At 41.2% G+C, this 11,213-nt stretch overlaps 1 protein-coding gene across 1 annotated transcript; it reads right to left on the reverse strand.

Moving 5' to 3' along the window:
* Positions 1-538: 538 nt before the first annotated feature.
* Positions 539-10,732, reverse strand: adad2 (adenosine deaminase domain containing 2). Its single transcript, XM_056411340.1, has 9 exons — positions 10,724-10,732; positions 9,378-9,507; positions 8,342-8,470; positions 7,466-7,616; positions 7,069-7,239; positions 6,732-6,943; positions 5,513-5,741; positions 927-1,059; positions 539-805 (listed from the first exon to the last, which is right to left on the reverse strand). The coding sequence occupies exons 1-9, from the start codon at positions 10,730-10,732 to the stop codon at positions 692-694; spliced, it is 1,278 nt and encodes a 425-aa protein (XP_056267315.1). The 3' UTR covers positions 539-691.
* Between the last annotated feature and the right edge of the window lie 481 nt (positions 10,733-11,213).

Below are 11,213 nucleotides of genomic sequence, written 5' to 3' on the forward strand. Positions count from 1 at the left end.
TTTTCGGGTCAATTTGACCCAAGGCTGTTTTTCACTGTCAAACATATAAGAAATATCAACTTTTTTATATATTTAAAGGGCTATTTAGGTAGTCAACAAACAAACATAAAGTACCTCACACTTGAACTTGGGAAACAATATTAATTCTAATAATTTTCTGGAGGTTTTTATAATTGACCCCAAGGGTAAAATATGTCAGTAAATATAAAGGTAACAGGAGGGTTAAACATTGAATGGGGTCAAATTGACTCTAAGTAACAGGAGGGTTAAAGAAAATCTCAAAATCTCAAAGTGCAATAAAAGCTAGAGAGGAGATTAGGGAAGACAAATGTAAACCATATATTTGGGTTATTCAGCTCCTGATTGGTTGAACTAATTGGAGGCGCATACTCATCATACAAATGTGATGATGGTTGGTACTGGAGCTCAATTCTACTCGACAGGGAGCGAGAGATGTGGGCCTATAAGCCATGTTCCTCCACCCACAAACCATTCAAGCAGACGACTTCACTGTGGTGCAGAACAGTTGGGTCTCGTTTATTTTTCTCAAAACACCTCCACAAACTGAAAAGAGCAACATTAAACAGAACCCAAACGAGACTTACTGTTAAAAAAGGTTATACACGAAGTAGTAGAGAGCAAACGGCAGGAATCAAACTCTCTAGAGGAACTTAAACTTCTCCGTGAAATGTTACTGAGCGCTAAAGCAGTCCACCAGACTTTTGGAGTTCCAGGCCCCCGCATTGATGCTCAGAAACCACTGCTTGACCAGATCTTTGACCGTCTGGTAGACGGCGGCTTCCACCTAGAAAACAAACCACTTACAACTTCATGGAGCACACTTGTGTCTAATTACTGCAATGATGCAACGTTGTTGATGTAACCATAGCTCACACACACACACACACACACACACACACACACACCTTGATGCTGTGGTAGGTGGGAAGCTTCAGCAGATAGCTTTGCCCACTCAGCTGTGCAACTCGGAGGAAATAACTGTAGAGGGCTCTCTTGCAAAGTCTGCTGGAGGAGCCCGGCCCACTCACAGGTGGAGAGCTGGGAAATCACAGAGTCCAATGAATGCTTCCTTTTACTTGCATCAATCATCTTGCATACACCGTTATATATATTATCCAACCTCATAACAAATAACAATGTACGTTTTAGAGATTTTTGAATCCTGCTCGATTTACATCCCATGTCGTTTAATAGACATAGATCTTACTTCAGGGACATGATTTGACGGGATGTTGTATCCAGTTGCGATATACGATACAAATACATCTAAAAAAGCTGTTGTTGTTTTTATCAATGCAACGAGCACGTCGAGCCCTTCGTGCTTTGTAGCACTTGGAACACAGACTCCTTCACCAATGATTCATGCAGAAGCTGGACAGTTAATTCGCAGCGCTGAGGGGAGGCTGGAGCCCCTTCAAGCCTCCACTTGGAAGACTAAAACCTGTAAATCTAAACTGTGTTCATGCACTGCAGTTAGAACCTTGCTCTTAACACGGTCCTCCTCCAACACCATTCTGGAGGATGCAGTCTGAGCGTCAGGAGTTTAGCTGGGCCGATATAATATATATACATATATACACACAGTATATACATATATATATATATATATTATGTGTATATATACACACATACATATATATACATACATACATATCTATATATATACATACATATACACATATATATATATATACACACAGTATATACATATATAGACATATATACTACAACTATATTTATCGATAAAACCAGAGGAGAGCAACCAACTCGGTAAAATTCAAGCATGACTTAAAGACATAAAAACATGGATGACCTGCAACTTCTTGATGTTAAACTCAGACAAAACCGAAGTAATTTTAATCGGCCCTGAGCACCTCAGAGATCAATTATCTGGTGATGTGGATTCTGTAGACGGCATTGCCCTGGCATCCAACACCACTGTAAAGAATCTTGGCGTTATCTTTGATCGGGACTTGTCCTTTAACTCCCACGTAAAGCAAATCTCAAGGACTGCATTCTTTCATCTACGTAATATTTCAAAATCAGGCACATCTTGTCTCAAAAAGATGCAGAAAAATTGGTTCACGCGTTCGTTACTTCGAGACTGGATTACTGCAACTCCTTATTATCAGGCTGCTCTAATAAATCTCTTAGGTCCCTCCAGTTGATCCAGAATGCTGCAGCTCGTGTTCTCACTAAAACTAAGAAAAGAGATCACATCACTCCTGCACTAGCTGCTCTGCACTGGCTTCCAGTAAAATCAAGAATCACTTTTAAAATTCTTCTCTTAACGTACAAAGCCTTGATTGGTGATGCACCATCATATCTTAAGGAGCTTGTAGTACCATATTGCCCCACTAGAGAGCTACGCTCACTAAATGCGGGACTACTTGTAGTTCCTAGAGTCTTAAAAAGTAGAATGGGAGCCAGAGCCTTTAGTTATCAAGCTCCTCTTTTATGGAACAAGCTTCCAATTGAAGACTTTTCTCTTTGACAGAGCTTATAGTTAGGGCTGAATCAGGTTCACCTGGTCCAGCCCCTTGATATGCTGCTATAGGCTTATAGCTGCCGGGGGACGTTTAGGATGCACTGAGTACCTATCTCCTCTTTTTTTCTCTCCTTAAGGATGAATTTTCATCTCTCAATCACACGTTACTAACTCTGCTTTCTCCCCGGAGTCCTTTTGACTTCACGTCTCATGGGGTCATCGGACCCTATGAGACGACATAGATCCTATCTGCCTGATGGATCATCGAGGTCTGGGTCGTGGAATTCCTGCTCCTGACTACGCCACTGTCCTGTTGAGACTCCGCCCACTGTTGAGACTCCCCCACTCCTCCTCCCCACCGCCATCTGCCTGATGGATCGTGGAGGTCTCCATCGTGGAATATGCCTACTATGAACTATTCATACACTCTGTCATATTCATTGAATGTATTTTAACTCTAAATCTGTCCTTCTGTACACATTACATCTATTGCATCTGTCCATCCTGGAGAGGGATCCTCCTCTGTTGCTCTCCTGCAGGTTTCTTCCCTTTTTTTCCCCCTGAAGGGTTATTTGGGAGTTTTCCTGGTCCGATGTGAGGTTTTGGGGCAGGGATGTCTATGTGTACAGATTGTAAAGCACTCCGAGACAAATTTGTAATTTGTGAAATTGGGCTATACAAATAAACTGAATTGAAACTGAATTGAATATATATATTATGTGTATATATACACACATACATATATATATACATACAGTATATACGTATCTATATATACATATACATTTACATACATACATTATATATATTATATATACACATACATAAATATGTAGACATAATATATATGTATATATATACAATATATACACACACACATATATATATACAGTATACATATAAATATATATAATATATAGTATATATATACATACATATATATTATGCATATATATATATATACACACATACATATAGTATATACATATATGTATCTATATATATACACATATATACACACATACACATATATACATACATATATTATATACATTTCATATACACACATACATATATATTATATATATATATATATATAATATATACACACACACATGTATATCTTTCTGTGCTGTTACAGGAAGTGTACCATGTGGTCTGGCTGAGAGAAGGCAGGGTTTCCCACAGGCAGCCATTTCCACTCATGCTACTCCTGAGGGAAACCCTGGAGTGGATCCCTGAAGAGCAGACGAGTAGTGAGATCTCAGTGTGAACATTTGAGGTGATATTAAATATGACAGCATCGATAGACGCCGGCATTAGCAGATAACTGATGTCAAATCATTTGGGCTCTGTAACCACTGCAATGTCGACAAGACCATTATATTCCTCATTCCTAGACAATGCATTCCACATATAATGTATTCGACGACGCAGAATTCAAGAGATTTGGGTGCAAGGAAAGAAAAGCTAAAAGAAGCTTGGATTAATTGGCATGCTACTTTTACATCACTAAATTAAAGTGTCAATGACGGTAGAAGTTTCTGTTGGTTTTCACACTATAATTTGTATGGTTTTTTTCCAGGAGGTGTTCTTCCCTTCCTTTCAATTTCTCTTCACCTCCCCCGACATGCTTTATGTCACGTATGCCTGTCCTTAAATGTATTCTCTTCTTTTTCAGGGAGCCTTTTTTCCCCATTGCCTATTTATAGGTTGTGTGAAACGCCCTGCGGAGCTCATCCTGACACTTTAAAACACAATGTCGCCCATAAAACCAATAGTTCAGGCTGCAGGACAGGAGCTGAAATACGGAGCAACACTGCGAGCGCAAAGCAGGATCGTAAAAATCTATTTCTGGCCGTAATCTCTGCCCAAGGACAACACAGCCTCCAGTGAGAGCCACGTCTGTGTGACACTCGAGCTACTGGACATCAGCAGTCGTCTGCAGCTTCAAAAAGCGAGACATGGCCGGAGCCCCAGGCGTCACTGAAACTGTCAAACAAGCAAACGAGCAAACAAGCACACTGCATCCGGCACTGCCAGCAAGTCCATCCCTGAAACTGGCGGCAGGAGTTTACTTTAACTCTTGTGTTGCCTTCGGGTCATTTTGACTCGATTCAATATTTAACCCTCCTGTCGCCTTCGGGTCAATTTGACCCGATTCAATGTTTAATGTGTTGTTTCTCAACAAACAAACAAACAAACAAACAAACATTAAAAAAACTTGGCAATATTAATTCTAATAATTTTTCTTTTTTTTTTTTTTGTGGGGTCATATTGACCTCAAGGGTAAAATAGTAAAAATAAAATAAAAAAAAGGGGAGTTAAAAATTGAATGGTCATTTGACCGAAGGGGACAGGAGGGTGAATGATTGAATCGGAAAATTGATGAAGGTCAACATTGAGGTTAAAGGCAGCCAGTCAGGACGAGACTCGTACAGGACGCCATTTAAAAAGGGCGCAGGGCCACATTTCTGAGGCAGGGACGAGTTGGAGACATTTTAACGTCATGCAGTTTGTGCTGGCGATGGATTTATTACCTTCGCATTGAAAATGCGGAAGGTTATGTTTTGATCGCCGTGTATTTATTTATATATTTGTATGCGTGTTACTCGCATAACTAAAAAAGTATTAAACCGAATCGCATGAAATTTGGTGGGATGATTGGTTATTATCCGGGGATCATTTGACTAGATTTTGGGATCGATCAGGTCAAAGGTCAAGGTCATGAAAAGGTCAAAATCTTCTTGAATGGCATGAAATTTGGTGGGATGATTGGTTATTATCCGGGGACCATTTGATTAGATTTTGGGATCGATCAGGTCAAAGGTCAAGGTCATGACAAGGTTAAACTCTTCTTTTTACCATAGCACGGTACATTTGTATCCAATTGGCATGCAACTAATACCAAAATGTTCATAATTCGATGCCCAATCTTGTGATATGCGAAGGTATGCGCTCTACCGAGTGCCCGTTCTAGTTGTATGTGCGTTTTTATCTCACCCGTTCGTGACGAAGCCCTCGTCACCGTCCAGAACTTCAACATCCTCGTCTCCGAGGCACCAGTTGACGCTGAGAGCGTCATGCGAGGTCACAGCAGGCCCCACGTAGTCGCCGCAGATGAAGAAGATGTTTTGTTTTCTGTAGGACGGCGGCAGGATGTCTTCCCATCCGTCCCCGAGTCGCATGTTGGCGATATCAGATACTTCCTCAATTAGGAGCTTCTGGCCTCCTCAATAAACAACAATGACATGTCAATATGTGCACAGTAATTTACAAAACAGGTGAAATAAATGAATCCTTTAAGCTGTTCATTTCCATTTCAGCTCGTACAGCTTCGAGAACATCTCGTGTACTGTGTGACAGCATTGGAAATACAACACCTGGAGGTTAAATTCAAACGCTTTACAACAACTCATCATCACTTTAGTCCAACCTCCACCGAGTTACTTTTTCAAATAATAATACAAATGTAACTTTTAATTTTGGAATATATACTTATTTCCTTTCCTGTCAAGAGTTAGAGGGAGAAAGATGCTTCCTTCATGTCTGCTTGCTAAACATGAAGCTACAGCCAGCGGCTCATTTGCTTTGCATAACGTCTGGAGAGAAAGTAAATGTCCAAAGGAAATACAAATCTGTCAACCGGCGCCTCCAAAGCTCCCCAACACCTCCGTTGTATCACATGGGGAAAAGTTTCATGAGGTACTTTCTGAACAATGACTTAGCCGAGAGCAGAAAGCTGCCGGCTGTAACTTCACATTCAGCACGCCAGTCTTCTTCAAGAACTCTAACAAAAATAACAAGTGCATTTACTAAATTATATAATATTTGCTTTGAAGGCTCTCTATACGATATTCAGAGTATCAAGATAGCATCTAAAGACTATTTGTAACGTTAAGATAGAGTGGAGTTATGTCATCCTGCGTAAAAATGAAATCACTTGAACAAAAATCAAATTGTAAAAAAAATAAAAGAATGAAATCACTCTCCTTCTGTGTGTGTTGTAATTCGAGCGTCTCTGTGCTTTAAGGAGCACAAAGCCAGGCCGGCCCTGCACACTGTTTCATGCATGTGAGAGTGCCCCTCATCGCGGTCCCTTCGTCCCCTTCCTCCGGTTCCCCCTCAGGTAAACACTGTGAGCACCGTTAGCCGCCAGTTGAGCCGTCGCCATGTTGAGAGCCGTGTGGAGATCGTATTTAGCGCCGTTCGGGCTCGTTACCTAGCACCATGCTGCTGATGTAGAGCGGCTGGATGAAGAGGCTCAGTAATGCACCCTGCAGCCCAGTGACAGTCCAGCGGCACAATTTGTCACTCGCGGACAAGCAGCAGACTTTGGCACCCCACACACTCGGGTCAAGGGTCCTTGCAGGGACCAGCAGGCCCTTGGCATGATACTGCAGCTGCGTCGCGGTTGAAATATTCACAGGGTCCCTAAAGAGGACAGAACGTATGTTTATCTTCAGGACATTTATTAAAAGGCTAATGACGATAACGTGTCTCACAACATTTGTAGGATGTCGCCGTCAACAAAGCACAAAGAACGGGAATAACCGTACTTGAAGGAGAAGTTCTTTTCTGCTCCTTTAGGAAGTCGATTGGTGTAGAGATGCAGACAGGTCTTGGGTTTGAGCTGAAGCTGGTGGCCGTCGGCGCTGCTCTCATAGACACAGTTCTGCTTGGCCATTGGATCGGCATCAAAGAACAGCAGAAGCTGTTTGTACAGAAACCTGAACAGAAGCCAGAAAATACCATTTACACACGTTGGATGCACCATCAATGGCTCCAGGCAGACAGTGTGATGCAGCCGCCCGCTCCAACAAGAGGGGGAAAGGAACGCCAGGACTTCATTCCCAATATTAAGGAAGAAAAAGCAATATCTATTCATTTTATTAGTATTTATTATATTAATATGTTGTGGGGCCCTCGTTGACAGTCACATTAGCAGTGTTGTACCTTTTGAGAGCCCGTCTGGCGATGATGATGGCATGGCAGTCATGGACCATCGTTCCGTTGTAGCAAAGCCACTTCCTGCAGCATGAACGGCCGGCTCCCAAAGCCACCACCTGGTGACGCTCACACGGACCACCTGCTGTATGCAGCACTTCTGGAGGAGAAAGATGTGTGAAGGGCATTTGACGATGCGGCGAAAAGTCGATGACACATGTTTGACAGTACAGTTTAAAAGCTTCGATTGAATATAAAAGAAGCAAGCAGGAGTGAAATGCCTCCGCGAGGACTCGTAGGCCGTCGTCGATCAGACGTCAACGAAAGAAAAGAAAGATGTAACAGCTCTCTGGCATTAAAATATCAAAACCGTGGTTGGCACAGGCAAGCATGGTGATAAATGCCGTGATGTTACTATTCTGAGCACGAAGCAACGTTCTGATAGTAGATGAACATGAACAGAAATGTCTCATCTACAATACAGTAAATTATCCTAAAGTCCTACGTTATGCATTACATTACATGTCATTTTAGCTGACGCTTTTATCCAAAGCGACTTACAATCCTGGTACATTCATACACCGTAGACACAGCCACTGGGAGAAATTCGGGGTTAAGTGTCTTGCTCAAGGACACATCGACTAGGGCGGGGATTGAACCACCAACCCCCTGATTGAAAGACGGACCTGCTACCCACTGACCCAGTCATACAAAATACCATTCCACATTCTTCTATGTAGATGGAGATTCTTTTTTATACAGCCAATCAAATCTTACATAAAGGAATAATGTTTGTGCCATACTTTAGGTATTTAAAAAAAAGTTGAAAATAAAGATATTAATATAACTAAAACGGTATTCCACTAACATTCCTACGGTGCATACCTCTTATCAAGACAAATGCTGCCATGTGGCTCTTGCAGCCGTAGAGATCAGGACGCGTCTTCAGGAGGCTGTCAAACTTCAAACTGCTTATTGCTGCCATGTAATCCTTGTGCCAGTCAGATCTCCAAACTGAAAGACATAAATACAACCAAAAGACAGCGATGTATAAGGAAGGGATAGAATGTATTTTTGGACATGCAAGTGCCGTTCTGAAAAGCCTTATAGATGCAAGTGATAAGAAGTATTGCTCGCCTTGACATGTTAATAAGACACAACTGCACTCAGTGTGCTGGGTGGTTGATTAACTTAAAATGTGTGATCTTTTTATTCGGTCTAAAATAGTTTCTTCATATTGACTTTCTTCTATTGCTAAGGATATTAAGTGGTACAGATTAAAAAATAAATAAATGTGATGTATTATAGGCTGTTGCTTTGCACTGCTACAATATATTGTATACTTCAGTACGTCAAGTTATACTATCATAAATGCAATAACAGAATTGTATTTATTTTCCATGTCATTTTCTGCCTTATGCTCCAACTTGTATTTTTCCCTGGAAAAGTAGCAGTGAGTCTGGCCCAGTATCATGAATGAAGCAGACACACTCACTAAAAATCTAGCTACAAGGACTGGAATTGTAAATCTTTAAAAAAAAAAAACTTTAGTCCAAAGCGTCTCAAAACAAGAGCTTTTAGACTCCACTGGACCACAAGAGCTTCTCTTAGTAGTGGGAGCATGAGGTGTCCAAGTTTGTAAAGATTTAAAGTCGATGTTATAAGCTGTGTAATGACTCTGCGGTCCTGAATTGAGGACAAAGAAGAGCCTCGACCAAAACAAGTCACAACTGGTTCCAGAGGAATAGTCCTGAGGACAGGCTGCTTGTTAGTTTTACTGTGGCTGTGAGGGAGGAGCAGTTCTTCACTGCCCTGGAGGCTACACCAGAGACAACAGCTTGGATGTTATATGCAACGGAGAGACAGATTAGGATTAGATAACAACTGCTGACGTCCCACAATGAGACGGCTACTACTGCACCGTCAGTCTGGTCTGGATTCTTGAGGTCCTTGATCTGGTCCGGGATAAGCACTTCATCCCAGACTATGTTTGCAGCAGGCGACGGGCCTTGGGGAGATAGGTCCTCGGAGTAATCATCAGCGTATTCATCCTGGAAAAAAATAAAAAATTCTGATTCTGACCAACGATGAACCAACTTCTCTATTGCCCCAGCATGTAATGGTCAGGACATTGTCCGCACATGTGGACAGACGAGACGCAGCATCTAAAAGTGAGATCCATGTTAAGAATGTATTCCTCTTCATAGTTTAGTTAAATAAGTGACTGCAGATGATTTGATTTCAACTATTAAACATGGCATGGGGTTAACCACCACAGATGTTGAGACTTTCATGGCAAATTTGGACATTAAAGTTCTGTATTCCCACAACATTTCAGGTTACCTGTGAAGATAACAACATGACAGCAGAGAATTGCATAAAGGTTTCATATCAAGTTTTCCCCCACCAGGAAATTGACAACTGGAGTCTGAGTGTGCCAGCTGGTGATCTCTTCTTTTGGGATTAAATAGCCTGGACAAGAACCCATTACATTTGACATCTGGTCTTTGCTAAGCAACATCACCAAAAACATGGAGCACCCTACCATTGCCTCTTTCTATTTATCTACCTCATCTCCCAAACAGGCGTCTCCAGGTCCAAGTGGATTTTTTTGTTTTTGGAAAAGAGTACTCGCAATTCTGGGTCCACGATCTCCTTCGGAAAGTAGGACCTCCTGGTCTCTGGAAGCAGGAAGATCCTTCCTAAGGTAGTAACATAAAAAATATATATATATCACAATGCCATCTAAACACTTCGATAATATTTCAAATTAAATATGGCTGCTATCAGTAAATAGCAACAGATTCTGGCTGCGTTGGAAAAAGGGTGAGGCTCAAGAGAAAAGTATCATTACAAGGCTCACCATTGCCTCATAAACCCTTTTCTCTTCCCTGCATGTCGTGAGTAGTAAGTAGAAGTGTGAAGGAAAAGCCTTTGGACTCACACATGAGATCACACTGCTTCTTTTAGCGTTAATATTTTCAGCTGAAAAACTCTTTGGGGATATTTTGATCTGAAATTCAAGATAGTGCATTGGTTTCCAATGTTATGGTAAAAAGAAAAAACAAGATGAGAGAAACAAGATGACCAAGGGACCAAAGGTCCAGAGCAGATTTAAACCAACTTGAATCTGACATGTGTCACAACCAGATGAGCTGCTGTATTGTCTCCTGTGACTATGGTTACTCTCATTAAAGAGCTACAGGAACTGACAGTGTGTGTGTTTGCCCAATTTGGACTGGACACACTCGCCAACAGGCTCCTTACCTCACCCATCTGAAACCGTAGTAACAGGCAGCCACAACTAAACTAAACTGGTTAGATTGAGATATAGATTGCACCCCTGAAAACAAAACAAAAATCCCTAAAGTGAAACAGGGTCAAGACAGGCCAGATAGAAAAGTGTCAGTCATATTTAAAAAAAATGTCTTCTTAATCGTTATGTAAAACATAGGGCATCCCCCTGGGGAGCATATGTGCAACAAAGCAAGCTTGCCTTACTTTACCTCGTATTTTGTAGGAGAGATGTCAATGATTCCTGAGCCGCCATGATTTTCAAATAGCTTCTTAAATAGCCTGCAGAAAGAATAATATATTTAAAGTCAATGTGAGCTTTAAACTATGTCAAAAGGCCATGATCACAAGAATACTTAAAATATTCAGCACGCCTAACATTGTTTCCAGACATAAATTGCATGATGCATTTCCATGCTGCAACAGGAACATGCAACTTAAAATAAACATTTCTTTAGAAAAT

This window comes from Pseudoliparis swirei, chromosome 3 (genome assembly GCF_029220125.1).
Source record: "Pseudoliparis swirei isolate HS2019 ecotype Mariana Trench chromosome 3, NWPU_hadal_v1, whole genome shotgun sequence".
Taxonomy (NCBI): Eukaryota; Metazoa; Chordata; class Actinopteri; order Perciformes; family Liparidae; genus Pseudoliparis; species Pseudoliparis swirei.

Bases quoted from the DNA above. Each gene is read 5' to 3' on its own strand.
- adad2 (XM_056411340.1), bottom strand. The intron at 6,944-7,068 runs GTACGGTTATTC...TGTCCTCTTTAG, and splicing joins GAAAAGAACTTCTCCTTCAA to GGACCCTGTGAATATTTCAA. The intron at 1,060-5,512 runs GTGAGATAAAAA...GTGATTTCCCAG, and splicing joins GAGGGCTTCGTCACGAACGG to CTCTCCACCTGTGAGTGGGC.